Raw genomic sequence first — 22,082 nt, 5'->3', positions numbered from 1 at the left:
CGAATTTATTGACAAAGTATCAGGGTAACATGACAATCAAGGAGTTATTCACTGAAATTTTCACTGAAAGTGAAAAATTTGAAATTTTTGAAAAAGTATCAGGGGAACATAACAATCGAAGAGCTCTTCAAGTTTTAAACAATATTTCAATGGATTTGCCATTTATAAAAGAAAAAATTGCAATTATTAAAAAAAAAAATGATTGACGGCGGGATCGAACCCGGGCCGTCGGCGTGCTAGCCAAGCGCGTTACCACTAGGACAACGCACTATTATAATAATAAAATTTCATTAGGAGTATATATTTTGCAAAAGTATCGTTTTAAAAAATTGCTAATTTTTCAATTTCACTGGATATCTTCTCGATTTTTAAAAATTAAGTTTTTAAACAATATTTCCATTGATTAGCCAATTAAAAAAAGATAAAATTGGAATTATTTTGAAAAAAAAAAAATGAATGTTGCTGGTATCGAACCCAAGGGATCCGCGTGCCAGTCAAGCGCGTTGCCAATTATGCAACTCGCTCATTATGAAAATTTAATTTCATTAGTGGTATATCTTCAATATATTAAATAATCTTTTTCATTTGAAATTCCACAAGATGTGGCTTCCCCCTTCCACTCGTTCTACAGTCAGCTAAATTTCAGTTAATCAATAAAAAAACAAAAAGCATTCATAGCGCAGAAAATAAAATTCACCCGTCGACACCCGATGGACACCCAGCATTTGCAATAAAAACTTGGTTAATAAAAAAAAAAAACACCCCAGCATTACGTGGCGCCCTCCCTCTCTTGGGGTGCAGTACTACGATGCAGCTGGGGCCACTCAAACCCCCAGAACTGAGCCTCTACTTTAGTCAATCCTCTTTGGTTCGCAGCTTCGGAGCATATAGAGCTTTCTAACCTGGCCAAGTGGCCTCCCGCCTTTTTTATCCACTCGATTGTTGAATTTTTTAATAGTGATAAAGTGCAGAGCTTCCATTAGTAATATGGAAAATAATGACATTGGAAAGAAATCTAAAAAATCCAGTAAACGACGATTACTCGATGGAAATGATAAAGTGATGAAAAAATTAAAGAAGAAGGCGAGGTGGGCATCGTTATCCAGTGAGAGTGATATCGAGAGGAGCCCTTCCCGGTATTCCGGAAAATTCCCGGACTGGTTGGATATGACGGATTCGGAGGACCAATTTGAAAAGCCGAAGGAGAAGAAGAAGAAGAAGAGAAAGATCGCGATTTCAGCAGAGGAGGCCGAGGTTTATACGAATGAAAAAGGGAAAAAACATTCGAAGTATGATGAGCCGGAAGCTGACGTGAAGCTGGAGATCTCTCCCAAGAAGAAAAAGAAGCAACCTGTGGAAGTGGCACCTGTTGTGATTGAGAGAGATCGTCCCTGTCCTAGAAGATTCAAGAAGAGTCTCACACCTATGGAGTTCAAGGAAAATGGTGACGTCAGCGATTTTCCTTCAAAGACTGAAGAAAAAATTTCCAGGAAGACCTCTAAAGATACTGAATCGACTGCAGAAGAGCCCAGGAAGGATGCAGCTTTCAGGAAAAAAGAGAAGAGCCCGAAGAAAGAGCCAAAAGCTCCTACAAACCTGTTTTCAGAGCACGACGAACTTCCCAATGATGTAGAAAAATTTTCAGAAGCCTATCCTGAGGTACTTGAAAAGCCTGTCGAAGTAACGGCTAAGTCCAGTCCCAAGAAAAAGCATCCGAAGAAATTGCCAAAGACCACTGAAAACCTGGCAGATCACGACGAACTTCCCAATGATGCCAACGAATTTTCTCAGGCTTCTCATCAGGAATTTAGAGAACCTGTCGAAGCGACGATCAAGTCCAGCTCCTCAGAGAGCTCCGCGAAGGCTAGATCACCCAGTAAGCCCTCCGAGAAGAATATCGAAGAGCAGAAACACGATCCTAGCCAAGCGCACAAGGAGCCTCCTAAAAGACCAGTGAAAAAAATCACCAAAGTGCCAGCTGCAGAGCTGGTGACTCTCGGTGAGGAGTACAAAATAAAAAAAGTGAATGAAAAGCCGTGCAGGGATTGTAACGAGCCTGTGAAGATTAAAATGAAGACGAGAGTGAGAGACATGGGGACGCAAACGATAGAATCAGCTGTGATGAATGGATTGAGGACGAGGGGTCGTCCCAAAGGTCCTCCTAAGGTTAAAAAACAGGATCCCGTCTCCGTTAAGGATAGAATAATCACCCCCAGGCAACCGACTGATCAGGACGAGTTTATCGATATGCATCACAAGCCCAAACCTCTCACTCAAGAGCAGATCGAGCAACTGAGGAGTATGACTGTTTCGTTGAAACACCCGGTACCACCACAGCATGATGTGGAGGTGACTGCTGGTTGTCGACCACTCACCTCAGAGGAGAAAGAAAATTTCAAGGCTTTCGAGACACTGAAAATTGGGGTTTGGCGCGTTGAAGAGGACCGGACCATCGTGAAGAATTGGAAAAAATTCTGCAAGAGACACAGTTGGAATCCGGACATAACGGCCCCATTCACATCCTGGAGGCACAAAGGGGCCTATTATATTCCCCAGATGGACGAGAGGAAAAAATTTCTACAGTTTCTGGCTCATGGACTCTCTAATAGATCTCTTTACAATGTTTATATGCGATTCAAGAATTTATATAGCACTCACAGAATTGAAAGGTATCAATATTTATCGACAGTAATTTCTGATGTATGTCCAATATAATATAATAATAATAAATTAGGAAATTCAATTATAACTTTTTGTTCTAGGTACTCACCTCTGGAAGATGCCACTCTCATGGCTGAGATTGAGAACAATCCCAATTTCGATAAGACCAAGTATCTCTCACAACTAGCTGAAAAATTAAACAGAACTCGACACTCGATATGGAGACGTTACCAGATTTTAAAAAAGAAGGCAGAAGCAGCCGACGACGTTTAGTGTGATAATTTTTTCAACACATTGGTTTTAAAAATTGTCTATTTTCATAGTAAAATAATATTATCATGAATAAATGGTAAAAAAATTAAAACGATTATTTAAGCATTTTCATTTATAGAAAAAAGATGCATACAATGATAATTTTCTCTGACTCTCGTATCAAATTTTTTTTTTTACCGACTACAATAGAATCTCGTCATAGTCGGCACTTCTCAATTTCTGTTTTCGCGTATCTTTCGGTTTTTCCTCTCTACAACCACGATATAAACGGACTCCACGATATAAACAATTAATTCTTTCGTTCAGTGAGGAATTGAATTCAACACAAAATAAAACCGAACAATAAATTTCTCTCGTATTCGAATGTGTGAGGAAAAAATTGAGTTTACGATCGCAGCATAATTCTCTGAATTCGCTTTTTCTACAGTTCATACGCGCGACTATAACGGGAGTCTACCGTATAATAATTCTAGTATCGTACTACCCTCTAATTCCACCTTCACATTATCCAACAATTTAGTCTCATAATACTAATAAAAATAATTGTAAAATGAATTCAGTCATTTATCAGCATGACTTGATGATAATCAGATGAATAAATCCTGATTAATGAAAAATGGTACAAACTCGATAATTCATTCAAATTTATGATTCACCCCGTTTAATACAAGATTGGACATTTCTGTCCAATGCACTGGGCTATCCGGGATTGAGGCAGCGATTCGGCATCAAATACCTTAATTGTACGATACTGAACCCTCCCCCTCCTTAAGGAGAAATCACCCTCAAAGACGGGGGAAAATATCTACAAATTTAAAATAATTTTAAAATATTTGTCCAATAACGGCAAGCGATCTCACAGCTGTCTGCACATTATTAACATGAATGTGATGAGCCACAACATTATGATGTTCCTCAGTCACCATCTCCCCATACTGAGCTCGACAGCGTTTCTGATGTGCAAAAAGTGATCCAGAGTGGCTGTAAGCAGCTCCACAAGTTTTGCAAACGTACGGTTTCTCCCCGGAGTGGGTGTAAGTGTGCTCCTTGAGTGTGCTGAGACGTTTGAAGGCCTTGCCACAGGTCTTGCAGAGATAATTCGCCTCTCCAGTGTGCCGAGTCAAGTGCCTCCTGAAGGCTGAGCTCACAGCGAAAGCAGCACTGCATACGTGACAGACAAATGGTTTATCACCGGTATGAATTCTTATGTGATTAGCCAGACTTGTTGTCGTTGTGAATCCACTGTTGCAAATTTTGCAAACGTGGGGTTTTACCCCTGTGTGTGTCCTCATGTGGTACGTCAACGAGGAATTACTGGGGTAGACTTTGCTGCAGATATGACACAGATACTCCCTCGGTACCTTCTCCTTTGGTTTATTGTGAGTCTTTGCGTGTAGCGCCAGTCTAGCCTGACTGGCGCAAACTTTTTTACAAATCTCACATACCACTGGCTCTGCTTTTGGTTTGTGCATCGACACGTGTCTTCTCAAGCCCTTCATCGTAGCCATCACTTTGTCACAGTGCTGGCATTTGTATTCACCCGAGGCACCATCCTCATCGCTCTCCTCACGTTTCCCTGAATTATCACTCGTACTGTGAGCCGGATGAGGGGGTGAGTCATCATCAGAGTCGAATAATTTGTTCTCGTCAATTAAATTGTCGAGAAGACCGTGTCCGTGTTTCTCAGCGTGTTTTTTCAGTGTATCCGGCCTGAAAAACCACTTTTTACAAACAGTACACGAGTACTTTTTCTCACCATGAACGAGTGCGTGGCGTTTTAAATTCTTGAGGGACGAGCAGAATTGATTACAAATGTCGCATTTGTAGAGGCCAGGGGCATTTTCGAATTCATCCGGCTCGTTTGCCTGAGGCTCGTCCTCATCCTCAGAGTTCTCCACTTTCGTGTCTTTCGTGGTGGTACTGTCGTTCGTTGAGTCGTCCACGTGTGTCTTCATGTGTCGAACTAGACTCTGAGGCTTGGCAAATGATGTGTGACACGTCTGGCATGCGTGGGGCTTGGTCTCATGGATCTTTCTGTGTTTCTCCATGTTCTCGAGTTTGTAAAATAATTTCGAACACGTCGGACACTTGTACTTCTTATCATGCACCTGCGAGTGATTCTTGAACCCTTTCAGGGTTGCATACTTCTTCTGACAGACTTTGCACTTGAATTTTGGCTCCTCTGAGTCATGCTCGTCGTCCTCCATGGACTCGAACTCACCGTCTAGCTCGTCAATGCTGTACGACTTTCCAGCACTTGGTTTTGCCTTTCTCGTGGGTCTCCTGGGAAGGACGTCAGGTATTATTACTTCTTCAGCCCCAACCAGCTCTTGCTCTCGTATTTGTTGTGGTTCGGGCTCGCACTCAGCCTGTGGCTGAGGCACTGCGTGCCCAGTGTCCATCATATCGTCGTCTTCGTCGTCATCGTCGTCGTCGTCATTCAGTGTATCGTCACCTGCAATTCCTTCCTCCTCCTCCTCTTCTGGGCTGACAGTTGAGGTCAACAAGTGCTCATTGAGGTACTGGGCTGCCTCACTAGGCTTCATCTCGGTTATCGAGTGCTCTGTTTCCTGAAGTCGGTGCTCCACGTCATTTGGCACCTCCAGCAGCACCTGTGTACCCCGCGGCGAGCACTGGATCTCGTCCGGATGGGCCTCCAAGATCACAGTGTCCTTCTCCATGTCCTTAGACCCATCAAAACCAATTTGACACAGAAATAATTTATCTTCAGAATCTATTGCACTCGCCTGAACCACTGTCTGATGATTCTGCGTGTACACGTCTATCGAATTAGTAAGCTCGTGGTCCATGCTCTGAATCTCTTCTTTGACGAAGTAATTCTGATGCGGGCTCTCGACTTTTTTCGTCACCAGAATCCTTATGTGGGAATCTGTTTGGGTACTCGTGTCGATTGGATCAGTACGTGGTGGCTTGTCGTAATAGAGTCTCAGTCTGGCGTCCGAGTGCTGGCACTGCTGGCGAAATTCGTGAGCAACATTTGCTTTATAAATACATACATCACAGATCAACGAGGGTAACCCATCTCTCTCGTGTATCTCTATTGCACCGCACTGTTGAATTTTGTGGGACAATCCAGAAAGATCGTCTAATTGCCCACTGCAGAATATAGATGTTAAATTTGTTGCCTCTGTCAAACATATCCTGCAGACACGATCCATATTCCCAGTCAGGATGTTGGTGACACTTATTCTCTCAATAATTGTTGACACTGTTAATTTTATCCTGAAAAACAAACACTTATCGTTAACTCATTTGATCGCCTTTAAAAAATACACTGAATGAATAAATTCGCAGAGTAGAGTGGGTTTCATTTGCCCCGGGGGCCTGCATTGTTACAAAAAGCATTCGAAAAAAGAGGAGAAATAATTAAAACAAATGGTTCTCAACCTTGAAACTCTGCGATCATGCCACGAATGCTGACGAATCTTGCACTCCTCACAGATCCTGTTGTAACATCACACTCTTGATTCTCCAGAAAGCCACGACTTATTATTATTTACATATTTACTCCTTCAACAGACTATTGTCACATTTTTGCTCAACGGTTTAGGAAAAACCTTCCATTGCCTGTTCTCTTTGTTCCAATGGCTTCCCCTCTCTATTATATTCTCAAAAAACCAATACGAGATAGCCGTACCTCAAGCCACTAAACAACAACCATTGGACAGAGTTGAGAACAATCATGAAGGGCTTTCATTAAATACATCCACCAAGAAACGGCCGGAATTTGTTGTTTTTGTGGTTTTTTTTTACGTTTTTCTACGAAATTTTTGCGAGAGGGAGATTTTTTCGCGTCAGCTGAGTGATGGCGGTAGGGTTTAATTTCGGGTCGATAAAGTACCTTCGGTGTAAAGTACCGCCATTTTTTTGAATAATTAAGTCTTCACGTGATTTTAAATGATTTGGATATTTCGGGTTGATTGTTGATGGGAAAGGAAAACGGAAGGCATTGAGGAAAATTTGTAATGACTGGTGACTAAAATTGATGGGTTAATTGGTGATGGGGGAGGGGGTGGGCTGGAAGTGCAAGTACCTTTGAACGTCGCGCAATCCAGTATGAAGTCGCCAGTGTGTCGACAAAGTCGTAGCAATCAACATCGTCAGTTATTCAACATTTTTCACTTTCAATCATTCATTGAAGGTTCATGTATTATCATTGGACGCATTGGCACTTGAAGCTCTCCAACGGCGGTCAGGGTGTCATCAGAGATTCGTTGATAATTACCGGATAAAGAGTATTATGGATTTGCAACAGCAGATTGCAGAGTTGAGAGAGAAATTCTTCAAGAAACTCGAGGATGAAACGCCGTCAGATGAGCGTAATTATTCATCAATTATTTTTCATCGTCAAGGACTTTTTTTCTTTCATTTTTACCTGGATTTTTTGTAATGGTTAGAATGATCGAGTGATTTATGTATTGTAATAGGGCTTGAGAGGAAGATATTTGCCCTTTGATCGGGAGAGAACAAAGGTCGATGGGATGTGGTCATTGAATAAAGTCCTCTGACTTTTCCTTCCACAGGATTTTCACATCCTTCTGTGACAATTATCCCAAGATCTCTCTGTTGCAGGAGGCTTTCATCCAGATGATTTGACGAGAATCAGAACGAGAGACGAGTACCTGAAGAGATGGCTGGAACACACGGACTTCAATGTTCAAGAATCCGTCAATATGCTTTGGTCCACCTGCGAGTGGAGACGGAAAGTCGGGGCCAATGGTAATTTACCCACAGGGATAAATTTACTGAAAAAAATTCAACAGGTTCTACAAGGATTATCAGTCAATAGAGAAAAGCCTGTCTCTATTGTTTTTTCAAATTGAAGCTCCTGGATTTCTGCTAGGCATCAATTTTCCGATTTTATTTGCATAAATTTTTGACAGTGATGAAATAATTTTTGTTTCCTCTTGTAGAAATCACAGAGGACAGCGTCAATCGTGAATATCTGCAGGATGGAGTGGTTTTCGGGTACGGGAAAGATAGAGATGGCAGGGGAATGTTTGTCATCAAGTCTAAACTGCATGTAAAAGGAGTTAGAGATTTCGGGGAGCTACAGAAGTGCATTATCTATTGGTTCGAACGACTAGAAAGGTAATATCTCATTAATTTCGTCGCTAATCTAAATAGGGAGGGATAAACCAAGCATTGCTCAATTAATTGATAACAGCTCCGACTGCAGCTTTAAAAATACCCAACTGTTACATTTTAATGCTAAAAAATCCGGTACAAAAGAGCGTATCGCATATTGTTTGATGAATTGAAACGGTTTATGCGTCATAAGAGCGAGTGCATTTTCAACTCTCATTGAATTTCAGAGAAGGCAATGAGCAAATCACCCTCTTCTTCGACATGTGCGAGGCTGGGCTTTCAAATATGGACATGGAGTTCACGAAATACCTCATAACACTATTTAAATACTACTACCCAAATTACCTGAACAACATAATTCTACTCGAGATGCCGTGGGTACTAAATGCAGCACTCAAAATTATAAAATCGTGGCTTCCAGCGAAAGCAACTCCAAAAATAAAACAGGTGAACAAGAGTGGGCTCAAGGAATTTGTTGATCCGAGTGTTGCACTGGTGTGCTGGGGTGGAGAGAATGATTACAAATTCACCTTCGTACCGGAAATCCGCAATGGTGTTAATTCGGTGAATGGCAAATTGGATAATAAAAAAGTGCATTTTGCTGAGGCGTCGCCGTTGAGTGAACAACCATCCTCTGGTTTTGGAGATCAATCGACCGAGGACTCAAGTAATTACCATCGACAATCCCGTGAAATTCCAGTTGCTGAAGCTCGGTTGTATTAATTATGCATTCGTTTTTTTTTTAGTGATTGCAATTACTCCAGATGTGCTGTCATTCAATAAAGAGGGGCAAGAGATCGTCGGTACAATTGCTGTTAAAAATCAAACCGCTGATAAATGTATTTCGTATAAGGTAGTATATCATCTACAAAAGGAATCACAGATGTGTAGAAATTTCTCTTCAATTTTCGCTTGTGATTTAAGTTAAAAACAACAGCACCGGAGAAATTCCGTGTACGCAGGAGTAACGGTGTATTATTGCCGGCGCAGCAAGTGACCATGACGATATCATTGCAGCCTGGCTTCAATTTACGTTCTTTATTGCACAATGATAAATTTTTGATCATGTGTCTGCCGATGGAAGATGCCAAGATGACAGCTGAAGAATTGGTGGATTTTTGGAAGGTCTAAAAAATCAAGAAACTATTTCTCTTTGTAATATTTAAAATTTATATTTGCATTGAATTTCAAGCATTGGCCTGTGAAATTTTTTAGACGAATGAGAAATCAGCAGAGCAGCACAGGGTATGGTGTCGTGATGGAACGGGTGAAACGACTTCTATTCTCTCTCCAGGGTCATCAGGAAGTGAGAGAACTATGGACCAGCTGCACACAAAGGTTTCATTTCCACCTCTACTTCTATTCCAAATGAAAAACCATTGTTTAAATAATTCTCTAAATGTTTATTCAACAAAAAACATTTTCCCAGCTGTCCCATCTCGAGGAGTGTCACGGCAAGCTGCACAAAGAGCTGAGAACTCTGAAGCACGTGATGATAATATCAATAATCTGGACAGTGGTAGCGGCAATCGCCATTGTTTACATTCTGCGTTTGGACATCGGGCAAATAATCACCGGTGATCAAAGCTGTCATCTCCATCGAGAGTAGTACGAGGACTGCGATTGCTAGTCCCCCAATACCTCAGACTCATTCAAACCCGGTGGAAAGCAAAATAATTCCACGATTACCGAAGAATTCTTCAACAACTGATAAACACCAAACGGTTCAGCTAAACAATTTTACAGCGCCGTGCAAATAATATTCCAGAACAATTGTCATTTTTCACAAAGTTTCTCTTTTGTTCGATGGACAAGTCTCTCTCACTCCACAAGACAACAATATGCAGCAATGAAATTCCTCAGACAAAAGAAGAGAAGAAGAATTTGGAGAAAAAATTCAAACAATCATGAGGAATATTTTTGTATGCCTTTATATACACTTGTGTGTCTGTGATGTGAACATAGAAACCTCCAATGCCGCCTGCGAACGAGTGATTATCCAAGCGGACAATTACTCCCTATTCTTTCGCCTATTATACAAAATGAATATCTAATGAACTGTTATTCGAGCTAAGAAATTATTATATATTTTATAATCAACGATATGATACAGATTGATAATTATTAAGGTAAAAAGGCTGCTTACTCAATGGAAGAGCAAATGAAACCCGTAACTTTGTAATTTATATAAAAAAGCTTAGAATAAAATTTGCAGAAGGAATCCCTGGGGTTTGTAATTGAATGAATGAGCATGAGAAAGAGAGGACGAGAGGAATATCAAGAGTTGGAGGAGATTGGTTAAAACGAGAGAAACAGTTGGGCAGTTGGACATGGCAGAAAGGGGGATAGAGGAGGGGCAATTCTCCCCACCATGTATCCCTTCAAAAGACAACGAGAGAGGGGATAGTGGGGAAGGGGAAGTGTTTCCCGCCCTTTTCATGTAGCGTCGAATTTCGTCCGTTCTGGCGTTAGTAGTAGCTCTCTCGAGGGTTCGGTGCGTCCTCTGCATTTGGCGGGCCTCACACTCAACAAAAGCAAAAATATCCAATAAAAAAGTCCACACCAGAGCCTTGAATCAACATCTAAACAAATTGGCGAACCACCGTATGAACCGTGAAAGCCAAATAAAAGCCTCAACTGCGTATTTCAATCGGAGTGTGTGACGTAAAGGTGCCTGGGTGAATAGTGATAAAATAATGCCTGGTACAAATCGCTTAGTGTAAACACGTCGTCCTCAATCCATCTCTGTCTCACTGACTGTCATTGGGGGGAAAATTATTTGTACTGTGATTGGTGCGCACGAGGTACTGCGCAGGGAAATTTTGAACGGGAGACACAAGCAACAGTACATCGGTGGTTGGAGAAGGGAAACGGAGAGGAGACGATACCAAGGAGGCCAAGAATTATTCCCAAAGTTTCGATCGGCCATATTGGGGTTACTTCGTTGACTCTTACACAACGCCCTCACACGTACGAACGAGGTAAGCGGATATTTGTCCAAGGCTTTCGTGGCGCCGCACGTTTTTTCTTTTCAACAACCCAGCGATAGGCCCCCCCGCAAATACAGACCGAGAGAGCAATATTACGGAATAACGTACATTACAATATACTCCATTCAAGAGGAATTATCAGCAGCAAGATCTAATGGATTGATTAGATTTTTATAAAAATCCATTATGGAATAACGACTAACCTCATTTGTGATTTATTACGACTCAATTGTTAGACTTTTTGTGTTTATTATGGGTGAGTAAGTAATGTTACGCGGGGGTAAGGATTGATATTGTGGAATGAGGCGAGGTGTTGTGGAGGAGGCGCGTTTTGTCGTTCTCTGGGTCCCCTTTGCTCTCGCCTTTGGCTCTGCGTCCCACCGTCCATATTGATGACAGCGCCGACAGTGATAATTTTGTGAAATTTTTGGTTTGTCCCCGTTAATGCCCCCTGTGTCCTAGGGATGAAAGCAGTCGTCTTCCATTCACATTTTCCTCGTGCAAATTAACATTTTATTGCTTTTTTTATAAATGTTTATGAGTCGCTGATGTATATTTGTTGATAACATGGCGAGGGTAGAGATGATGCCACCATTGCCAAGGGGCAGACCATCGTGGACGGCCAACCAGACACTCGTCTGTGTGCCACTTAGGAGCCCTTATGGAATCCTTCATCAGTTCATTCGATTTTCAGCCACATATCATGCTAAATTCATTTCCTTTTTATGTCCTCCAATGCCTGTCCTGGACAGGTACCGTGTACCTCACATTTCGTCGACTGATTATTGATTTTTTTTCCCCTCACACATGCCCCGAGATTTGACCATTTTTCGAGCAACTCGTCATGCTATGATTATCCAATGATTTTGGAGTAGTTTTAACAATTGTTTGTCCTCCAAGTGGGGCAATGGTTGTATGATTATTAATGTTTCAGTGTCTACTGATAATTCAGCATTGGAGTTGTGAAGATTGATGGTTTCACGATGTCGGCCAACGTAACGACGATAAAGCTTGAAGAAGGGCAGGAGTCGGTAACGGAGATACAGACTTACCTGGAGACGTTTAATAAAGAAATCGAGGGTGGCCAGGGTGAGCAGTTGCAGCATGTGCAGCGTAAGTTATTTACTGATTGATCCACTTTCTATTCAATGGCCAGGTCTAGCTTTAACCATTGACCACAGGATTGATAGAATTAAGAGGAAATTGCTTTGATAATAGTTCAGCAGGTTGAAGGTCTCTCTGGTGGAGAGGAAGGTGGTACGTACTTCGTTGATCAATCGGGGCAGTACTATTATCAAGCCAGCAGTGACGATGCACCGGTTATGACCCAAGTGCAGATCCAAGAAGTTGAGGAGGAGGGACAGCCCGATGATGCCCACGAGGAGCAGTACCACGAGGTTGAAGAGCTTGAAAATGTGGAGGCCGAGGAGGATGGACAAGTGTCCACCAATGGAAATGTCGTGTTGAATTCAGCAGATGCTTATCAAACGGTGACAATTGTTCCCTCGGACACAAATCCTGGAGAAGTCAGCTACGTCCTTATTGTACAGCAACCAGATGGTGAGGAGAAGGAGCGGGTCGAGGGTGAGGGGGTCGAGGGTGAAGAGGGTGAGCAAGATCTCACTGTTTACGATTTTGAGGACAACGAGGACAACGATGGGGCACAAACTGAGTATGAGGCTGACGATGACAAAACCAAAATCGTCAAATATCTCCCCAAGAAATCACAGACCGTCACCCAGGCGCACATGTGCAATTACTGCAACTACACGAGTCCCAAGCGTTATCTTCTCTCGAGACACATGAAGTCACACTCTGAGGAAAGACCTCACAAGTGCAGTGTCTGTGAGAGGGGCTTCAAAACACTTGCTTCATTGCAGAATCACGTCAACACTCATACTGGAACAAAACCACATCACTGCAAATTCTGCGACAGTGCGTTCACCACGTCAGGTAATATTTTCACTTTTCTCATTAGTGAAACCGTCTTATTAAGAATCCTGGGTGTTCTGTATAACTTGTGCTCCATAAATTGTGGGTTTTTTTTTCTCTTCATTTCACGCCGAGACAGTTACGTTAACTGCTAATGGAAGTTTTACGTTTTTACTCGACTTTACAGAGATTCACTGGAAGTTTTATTAGAATTCCGTTTATAAATTCTATTCTTTTTCTTTTGTGTGAAGTACATTAAAAAAAAATATATTGAATAAACCATTGCTAAATTGAGGGAGCAATTCTGTTGACATGACTCACTGCTGATCTAGTTCATCGAAAGTAAATTGAGTTCCCCTCAATTGTTCAGAGAATGCAATCTACTCTGAGTTCTCACTCCTCCGTGTTCCAAATACCCAAGTGTTCCAGACCCCCAGTGGTTTCTAAATTTCCCTCACAAACCTATGGCTCCAACATTTTCAGGGGAACTGGTGCGACACGTGAGGTACAGACACACCCATGAGAAACCGCACAAGTGTCACGAGTGTGATTATGCATCTGTGGAGCTGTCGAAGCTGAAGAGACACATAAGGTGTCACACGGGAGAGCGTCCGTATCAATGTCCTCATTGTACATACGCCAGTCCCGATACATTCAAATTAAAACGACATTTGCGTATTCATACTGGTGAAAAACCGTACGAGTGTGACATTTGTCAGGCGAGATTTACGCAATCCAACAGTTTGAAGGCTCACAAACTCGTGCATAATGGTAATACTACATTATCTATACAGCTCTACAACTATATTAAATATTGATTTATTTCTTGTTTTAAAAAGCGTGTGTATCATTTTTTGTAATTATTTTGCGCGTCATCAATAAGTTTGAAAATTCAATAGATCAGGCACTGGACAGGCATAATAAAAAAAATTTAATCCCAACTGCCTGACTTCACATGGCCATAAAATGTTACATAAAACTATTGAAAAATCTTTGGACTATCGAGGAATGAGAATTAGTGATTGTGAAAAGGCTCTGAGCATTGGTTTGGTTTTACAGTTGGAGACAAACCGGTATTCCAGTGCGAGTTGTGTCCAACGACCTGCGGCAGAAAAACAGATCTCAGGATTCACGTACAAAAATTGCATACCTCTGATAAGCCATTGAAATGCAAACGCTGTGGCAAGACATTCCCAGACCGGTACAGCTACAAGTTGCACAGTAAAACACACGAGGGTGAAAAATGTTACAAATGCGATCTCTGCCCTTACGCATCTATTTCCGCTAGACATTTGGAGAGTCACATGTTAATTCACACTGATCAAAAGCCCTACCAGTGTGATCATTGTTATCAGTCATTCAGACAGAAGCAGCTGCTGAAGCGTCACTGCAATCTCTACCACAATCCGTCGTATGTACCACCACCGCCCCAGGAAAAGACCCATCAGTGTCCGGAGTGTGAGCGTGCATTCAGGCATAAGGGCAATTTGATCAGGCACATGGCGGTTCACGATCCTGAGTCGTCCCTACAGGAGAAACAGCAGGCGTTGAAGATTGGCAGGCAGAAGAAAATACAGATCATCGATGGCCAGAGGGTCGAAGTCATGACTGGTTAGTTATTTTTCCCTTTTAAATCTATTCTATGTGGTTTTTTAGCGAATGTCTCTGGAAGTTTACGATATGATGAAGATCATTGACTAATCTCCATGCATTGGTTGTTGTGCGCAACAGGTGATTTAGCTTCTAAACTTAAAGGTTACGATGACGACGAAGAAGAGGAGGAAGAGGAGGATATGATGGCAGTGGAGGGAAGTGATGGACAACAGTACGTTGTTCTGGAAGTCATTCAGTTGGCTGATAATCAAAGCACAGATCAGGTAATCAATGAGTTTTTCTATTTCAAGGTTTGAAAAATGCTTGAATTCTAGTCACTCATTTTTTTTCTGGATCTAAGAAATCCTGTTTTCATGGGAATTCATTTGCAATTTTATATTCATTCTGGACAGATGGCTGTTGTAGCCAGTGAAGATGGCGATTTGATGATGCAGGATCCACTGAGCTCCGAAGCTGGCATAGTAGAATCATTAGAGAATGGTGAAGACGAGGAGGAGGAGGAGGAGGAGGAGATGAACTTGGAGGAGATCAAGCAGGCAATTGCAGCTCGTAAAGTTGTCCACCAGAAAGTCCACAATGAATCGAAAATAAGTAAAGACATGGAGAATTGCTTTGGCTTTGATGAGGTAATTTCTGGATAATTTTTCATAGGCTTATTCGCACAGAATCCATGAGGTGGTCGTTACGAATGACGTTTTTCAATTTCAGGAGGAGGAGGAGGAGGAGGAAGAAACGGGTACAGAGATTCGCCTCTTGGAGTCCCTCTCGTAATGATCAGCATTCAACTAAATGGGCGTAATGTACCTACTTAATAGTCAACACATTTGTCTTTTAATCGACAGAACGAGAAGCTCATGTTAACAGTGAGAGCCACACGTACATTGATTGTCGGGACTGTGGGATTAAACAGTGTAAATTAGGAAACTGTAATAATTTATGGATCTTATTGTGTTTAGTCGTGACCATTGAGGTTGGTAGTTTTTAAGAGAGATAAATGGTATAGGATTCATCTGGAAAAGCAGTGGTAAACAATCACATCAACTTTAAAAACAAATTCTTTCTTTTACGTATTTTACTCATCACGAGTTTTTCATTCGCATAACAATGCATCTACAGATGCATGAACGACAAGTGCGTGAATTGGCAGATATCTGCCTTGTAAATAATTTTTTTTTCCCTGCATTATTCTGTATTTGATAAGATTAGAGAATTATACTAAGGGTTTAGCTTAATTAATCAGAGAATGTACTCTGTATTGAGTGGATTATTCCATCCACGGTGTCAGGATGAAAGGTTAATAATTTTCATTGAAAGAAATACACGATTCCACAGACATGACCAAAAGTTCTAGCGTTTATTGGTATCTCTTACTGTACCAAAATTTATCCATTATTCGCTTGAACCTCGATGTGTTGAGGAGTAATTATTTTTCCATAATCTTTTTCTCCGGGTTCTATTCATGTCAACGTGAATCTTGTTCAGTTTTAGCTTAGGTTTCATTGAGATCAACGTTTGACGTTTTTTTTTCCATCATTATTGACTATTATCGTTGAAAAAAATAAATCACATATGAATCAATTCAGTAATATAGATGAATTCAATGCTGTCTGGTGTAATCGTATAGTTGGAGTCCACAATTTATTGGTGAATCGTCGTGGCAGAGTTAAAAGGGCACAAGTGCGATACCCGTAATTATGCCCTTTCATCTCTGTAATGATGAAATATAAATATATATGATATATATAGATATTCAAATACTGAGATGATTGAGTTTAAAAATAATCACTTGGCGAATGATTTTCATAATAAAATTGTTGCTCTTCACTTGATTCGTAGATGTGAAGAATCAAAGTAATGGAAATTTGTTCTCTGAGTGTATAAATTAAATCCCAAGAGCGCATACAAAAACCACATCGTTAAAGAGCTCTTTAAAATTCAAATTTCAAACGACGTAAAGTGGAATCACCTATGTACAATTTTTTTACACAACAAAAAAAAAATCTATTGTACAATTGTAATTTAGAAATTTGATCGGCACTGTTACATGCTGTCAATAATAATAATCATAAGTCCAAGAAAAAGTGAGTTTTATTGATGTGCGGTTACAATGGGTTAATTCTAGGAGGCTCGTAACGCAAGCGGGCAAAAAATTAATGAAGATGAAAGGCATGGCAAACAGCTCTTCCATCAGGGCTCTTTTGCCCTCAACTTTATTAGCATCGGCTGGTGGTCAAGGGGGAGACGAAAGGCGAGTCGGGGCCGCACCTAGGTGGAGGTTCCGTTGTGTGGTCGTCAACCCCCAAAGCCCCGTGGATATGAGCTGAGGACTTCGATAGATTAAATTTTGCCTCCATCGGATCGATTCTCTCCTAATTGATTGCCAGGTCTTGTCCCACAGTGAATGAACAAAAAAAATACTGCAATTACTAGACTAGAGTCATTTGTTCAATCATTAATTAAGTTTCATGTAGGTTCTTATTATTCAGATTCGCAAAAAGTTATTTTATAACAATAGCAAGCCTTTTATGGGTGATGGCTACATCGCAGGTTCGAGGCCAGGATAACAGACTAATTAAGTCGCGGTTGTACCGATATTTTATAAAAAGCAATTACAAGAGATTATTAATTCTTCATCATCATTCATCATTAGTCCGTCCTCCGTGTGAATAATTCAGTATAGAATAATTGGAGTTTGCAAATTAGAATTCTCTCTCTCAAATCTAAAATAAATTCCAGTGAAAAATGAATGACAATTGTGGAATAAAAGAAAATGTACCGACAATCAACATAATTCCCTCAAGGATTTGCTCCACATTATCACGTATTGCGAAAAGCCACGATGACTGATAAATAAAATCATTCCATTCACACGATGAAATTTGTAATCGAAATCCCAGCGAGTCGATTTGTACTGGCGATTGTCATGCGAGGTAAAGATTGTTGGACGATGTCTCGGGATACGTCGATTAACCCGGATAACCCTCCCTCACGGTGTGACCAAAAGCAACAGGGAATAGTCTGAGTGTAGTTGAGACTAGACAACCGAAGACAACGAAAGAGGATGGAGTGTGTTGTTGGTTGAGGAATAGAGGGGAAGCCCCGGGGATATCGTGATAATGCCAACGATAGGATACAGTCACCCAGTGTAGCCCAAAGCCTAACCGTTATTGGCCTGACATAAACGTATACCACAAACATTGTATATACTTGAAGAATAAAAAAAAAAAGTATCTGTTGAGATTGCAGGGTCTCCTGGGACAGGAGGGAAAGGAGGAGATAGACCTCACCTCACCAGACACATTGCCCAAGAACAATGATTCACGACGCGCGACGCCCTACCATTTCCGCGTTTTATATACACCACTCAAATGTACATTTCTTTTGTCCCCTTTTTTCACTGTCACCGTCTCACCCATGCTAACATTTATCGTGATACCTCACTCCAATCTACCACTATTCCTCTCGAAATCCACCAAAGCCAAATTGCGACATTCGATCTACAACTCCAATTAACTCCCCATCTTTATCTAATTTAAAAGTAAAAATCCCGACAGCCGCACCCCTCAGCCAATTTATATTGTTTTGACGCTCCAAGAAATTAGTGAGGTAATAAACCAACTATAATTGCACACTCGTAATGCAACAGCGTAATCCAGCGAGTGCACATATATTCCACAAACAATTAAAACTCGTTCGCTTTTTACTATTTGAGCGATGCACGCTTTCTTCGTGTGTTAATGAATAAAGTGGAGGAGTGATGGTGCGATTTAATAGTTAGGAGTGAAAGAATGAGGTGTAAGCCAATGGGCATTCTTTAAATATTCAAATATTCAAATATAATGTAGATTTTTTTTATCACCAGATGTAGCTGTTTTGGGTTCAATTGTTTTAGGGGATATTGAAATGCATGATAATACGCGAGTGTGGAAATGTATAACCGAGGGTATACGAAGGCGAAGGCGAAGGCGCGTAACGCGTTGGGTATACCTTTTATATACGTACACTATATAGTACGTGACTCCTCCACTATATACTAAATTTTCTACCCACTAACGTCAGTTATGTCCTGGCAGCGACAGACGTCAGCCACGCGATCCTCACGGTCAACACTTGGACGAATTAAATAACTCCATTCAATAATCTGTCCCGCTTTAATCAAGAGTTGAAGGTTTTATCTCAAATCTGGAGTTGATGAAGTGAATGATTGTTGTGGATACACTCGCAGTCAGATGAGGAAGAGGAAGAGAATTATGGGGATGCAGTAGTCCTGGGCGCGGGATTTCACATCGGTATTTCATAAAATACGTTAATTTTCTCATCCTGACTTGGGTGCAACTCCAGGACGTACCCACACGTATCCTCTGAGAAATGACATAATTGCACCAGTCACGAGGGCTTGCGAAAAATAATAACCCCCCGGGGGGGCGGTGAGGGGGAGGGGGTAAAAAAAGCCAGGGATTCGTAATTGCTCGTACCTGACGGAGTTGTTTTGTTTTTCATCGTTTTTTCTTATTTAAAACTCCTTTGGATGTATAATTTGAGGAGACTTTTGGGTGGTATTTCAATCACTTCTTCCTCTCTCTCGTTGGAGTAGAAAAAGGAGACGTTTAGCTGGATAACCAGACGTACCTTTTTTATTTTCTTTTTTTTTTTTTTTTCATCGTGAAAATGAGGTAACATTATGGGCAGTAAACTGCTGGACATGAATGTTACGAGTTGAAGATGGTTGTTTTTTTTTTTTAAAAACGTGGTTCTTCGAGATTTTAACGGAGCAACTGCTCTCGAGAGCAATGTGAATGCTAAAAATCAGGCTGAAATGGCTTATGTACTCTGGCGAGTGTTGACAAAGAAATATGCAAAGGTGCGGCTTGGACTGGCAAGTTTACCGGTGAGTTTATTTCCTCACGGAAGAATTTACATATTAGTTGGATTATTTGTTGAATTTTTTGTTGATCCAGTTGAAGTGCTGCGGGATGAGAGAGGCTGCTTGATTAATATAATCATCGCTAATCTCCTGGACGATGTATCTTATCTAGGATCTGGTGGATTGCCGACTTGCATGTTGATATGCCTCTCTCGTCCTGGCGGGCGGTCGGTCATTCCTGAATGCCGATATTCCTGATCAGTCCCTCAGGCCCTGCATCATTCCACTCCTCCTCCTCATCTTCCTCTTCTTAGTCTTCTTCTTCTCACCGTCAATCCTTTTGCCGCACTCTTCTTCAAATCTCCATAAACATAATGTCCGAGTGATGAATACACACGCAACCGAGAGCTCTGCTCGCGTCATCCAACGTCAAATGCACTTTTTAAATAATTTTTATCCTCATCTTTCCACGTTTCTCTATTCTCCATCCATTTTTATCCCAATCTGCATAGTACAACGTTTCAATCTCATGATTATTTATAGATCCCTGATTTCTCTGGCTATTTTGCAAATTCATTTCGCACTGGGAAAAACAATTTCTTACCTCTCCGGAAAAGTCATCTGATTCGAGAGTTATGTGTTCATGAAAAATAGTAATCGCTCTGTTCTATGAATAAATTATTTAAATTTGAGGTAATTAGACTGAAAGTAAGCAGCAATGTTGAGAATTTGCTGTTTTTTTTAATGAATCGGATTTATTTACGGTCAAAAGATATTTGATTTTTGAGGATTCTTCATCTGATATTCCATCTCCACGAAATTTTCACATGAATCAATTTTTCTTGGGAGGAAGAAATATTTTTTTCAGTGCATACGATTTTTCTCCTTATAATCCAGACATCTGTCTCGATGTCGAGTAAAAACAATTGCTCTGTCAAAGTGGAACTTTCATTGCATTATATTTCCCCGACTCATGAAAACCATTTTTCCATATTTAAAGTCCCTGTGAAAAAGTGTACATACATAGATGCAATTGCACATACCTCGTCCGGCGGATACGGATGGATTTGTAAAAAATTAATGGCAATTAGACGAAATTTTCTCGACAGTCGGAACAGGCATTGTTCTTAAAAATCCACTTACTGACTCAAACGTTCGCTCGACAGACCCGACAGAGAAAAACTTTCGCATTACAAAAAAAAAAATAAATAAATAAAAAACTCATTTTCCCCCATCCATGAAATTCGCGCTGTGTGCGGTGAAATAATGACAAATCGCTGCCATATCGATATATCGAATAATCGCTCGGAGCGATACAGCAATTTGTCATTCAGCAAATTTAAAAAAAAAAACCGCATCACAAGCAAGTGAGCTCCGCAGACCGTTAACTCGATTAAATAATTCATACCCACATACACCGGTATATGAACGTTGAGAAAATTTTTCAGGAAAGAGAATAAATAGAGCCACGAAATAAGCAACAAATAATGTGCGATTTGGTAACTAGAAAGGACGCGATGCGTATCTCGTTTTATTTATTCGTTCGCTCTAGTCCACCATTTCACTTCATTCAATATTAATTATTTAGCCCATTCCGTTCCCCTGAACATCCGTAAAGAAGTGCGTGCGAAGAGTGCATCATGCTGGAGCGTGAGATTCCCCATTGTCTTCACCACACATCAGGACAATTTATATTTTCCCTGGTGCCCCCTCAATCAATCTCCTTTTTTTTAATTAAACATCCATCTTCGCGCAACTCGCGGAAATATCAGTTATGCGCTTTCTTTATTAATTTTTTAAACTGAGATTTTTTGAAAATATCTCAACACCGCGGGTCTACCCAAAACGTCAACGTCTTTTAGCCCCATGTTACGTGCGATTGGTATCATTATTTATTACGTTATTAAATGTTGGGCGCTCACACGGGCCTCAAGAGATAACTGTATACGTGGATGAAAGGAATATGGCATAAAGGTATATAAAGGTATATATGTGCTCTTGAGAGATGTATGCACGGTAGGGCAATAAATTGAATGAAGCCCAACGCTCCTTAGTTGGACTCCCGACGGTGTCCCTCTTTTCTCTCTTCAAGTTCTCTTGCTACCTCCGCAAATTGCCAACAACATTCGAAAAACAGAGCGACAATACCACCGGTCTAGCTGAAATTTTCAATCCAATCGGGTGAATGGAGAACGTCACTTTGCCAGATTTAATGGCTTTATAATTAGGGACAATGGTTTTTTCATTTTACCGGTCATTATGGTATCGTTAAAGTCAAATGACGCTGCACTTGACGTGGACGATATTTTATTGACCGTTAAAATACTATTGAGAAAATTAAAACACGCTGGATACGTTTCAACAATGCAAATAACCCGTTTGTTTGACGATAAGCCGGGGCGTAGGCTTAATTGTTCGGTTACGTGATCGTTCGGAATTATCTAACGGTGTGGGGTCGAGATGAGGGGATGTCCTTAGAAATTATGGGGATATGTCAAATTATATCCCTTCAATATATATAGATAGATATTTTTTTTGTCAAGATTTGAATTAATTTCGTTTAGGTCAGAGTTATATCCTAATATAAATCCTAATATAAAAGGGAGAAAGAAAATTGATCTCGAAATATCTCGAAATAT

The 22,082-nt window shown here is 40.8% G+C and overlaps 5 protein-coding genes across 7 annotated transcripts in view; 4 read left to right on the top strand and 1 right to left on the bottom strand.

Annotated features, from left to right (window-relative positions):
- The first annotated feature begins 851 nt into the window (after positions 1–851).
- LOC105273341 (muscle M-line assembly protein unc-89) lies at positions 852–3,007 on the top strand. Its single transcript, XM_011315735.1, has 2 exons — positions 852–2,669; positions 2,763–3,007. Exons 1-2 carry the CDS (start codon positions 988–990, stop codon positions 2,932–2,934), a joined length of 1,854 nt encoding a protein of 617 aa, XP_011314037.1. The 5' UTR covers positions 852–987; the 3' UTR covers positions 2,935–3,007.
- A 21-nt stretch (positions 3,008–3,028) lies between these two features.
- On the bottom strand, positions 3,029–6,895 carry LOC105273340 (zinc finger protein 271-like). The gene is made up of 2 exons (XM_011315734.1): positions 6,343–6,895; positions 3,029–6,177 (listed from the first exon to the last, which is right to left on the bottom strand). Exon 2 carries the CDS (start codon positions 6,111–6,113, stop codon positions 3,759–3,761), a length of 2,355 nt encoding a protein of 784 aa, XP_011314036.1. The 5' UTR covers positions 6,114–6,177; positions 6,343–6,895; the 3' UTR covers positions 3,029–3,758.
- A 125-nt stretch (positions 6,896–7,020) lies between these two features.
- On the top strand, positions 7,021–10,264 carry LOC105273339 (motile sperm domain-containing protein 2-like). The gene is made up of 8 exons (XM_011315733.1): positions 7,021–7,274; positions 7,528–7,674; positions 7,869–8,046; positions 8,271–8,710; positions 8,790–8,896; positions 8,968–9,168; positions 9,259–9,381; positions 9,473–10,264. The coding sequence occupies exons 1-8, from the start codon at positions 7,196–7,198 to the stop codon at positions 9,650–9,652; spliced, it is 1,455 nt and encodes a 484-aa protein (XP_011314035.1). The 5' UTR covers positions 7,021–7,195; the 3' UTR covers positions 9,653–10,264.
- Positions 10,265–10,501: 237 nt separating this feature from the next.
- LOC105273338 (transcriptional repressor CTCF-like) lies at positions 10,502–16,650 on the top strand. 3 transcript variants are annotated; one of them, XM_011315732.1, is made up of 8 exons: positions 10,502–11,024; positions 11,968–12,146; positions 12,252–12,986; positions 13,449–13,736; positions 14,025–14,576; positions 14,721–14,842; positions 14,972–15,205; positions 15,288–16,650. In XM_011315732.1, exons 2-8 carry the CDS (start codon positions 12,017–12,019, stop codon positions 15,348–15,350), a joined length of 2,124 nt encoding a protein of 707 aa, XP_011314034.1. In that variant the 5' UTR covers positions 10,502–11,024; positions 11,968–12,016; the 3' UTR covers positions 15,351–16,650. The 3 variants fall into 3 exon arrangements, with proteins under 3 accessions (XP_011314034.1, XP_011314032.1, XP_011314033.1); XM_011315730.1 differs by having other exon boundaries at positions 14,697–14,842; XM_011315731.1 differs by lacking the exon at positions 10,502–11,024 and adding an exon at positions 11,041–11,289 and having other exon boundaries at positions 14,697–14,842.
- A 2,005-nt stretch (positions 16,651–18,655) lies between these two features.
- LOC105273337 (puratrophin-1) overlaps positions 18,656–22,082 on the top strand; it is a 36,383-nt gene continuing 32,956 nt past the window's right edge. Inside the window, exon 1 of the mRNA XM_011315726.1 lies at positions 18,656–19,467. Coding sequence (XP_011314028.1) covers positions 19,396–19,467 — 72 coding nt within the window. The 5' untranslated portion in view covers positions 18,656–19,395. The remainder of the gene's footprint in view (positions 19,468–22,082) is intronic.

The sequence above is a fragment of the Fopius arisanus genome, unplaced genomic scaffold (assembly GCF_000806365.1).
Source record: "Fopius arisanus strain USDA-PBARC FA_bdor unplaced genomic scaffold, ASM80636v1 scaffold00005, whole genome shotgun sequence".
Classification (NCBI taxonomy): Eukaryota; Metazoa; Arthropoda; class Insecta; order Hymenoptera; family Braconidae; genus Fopius; species Fopius arisanus.
This window is presented reverse-complemented; position numbering and strand designations above follow the sequence as displayed.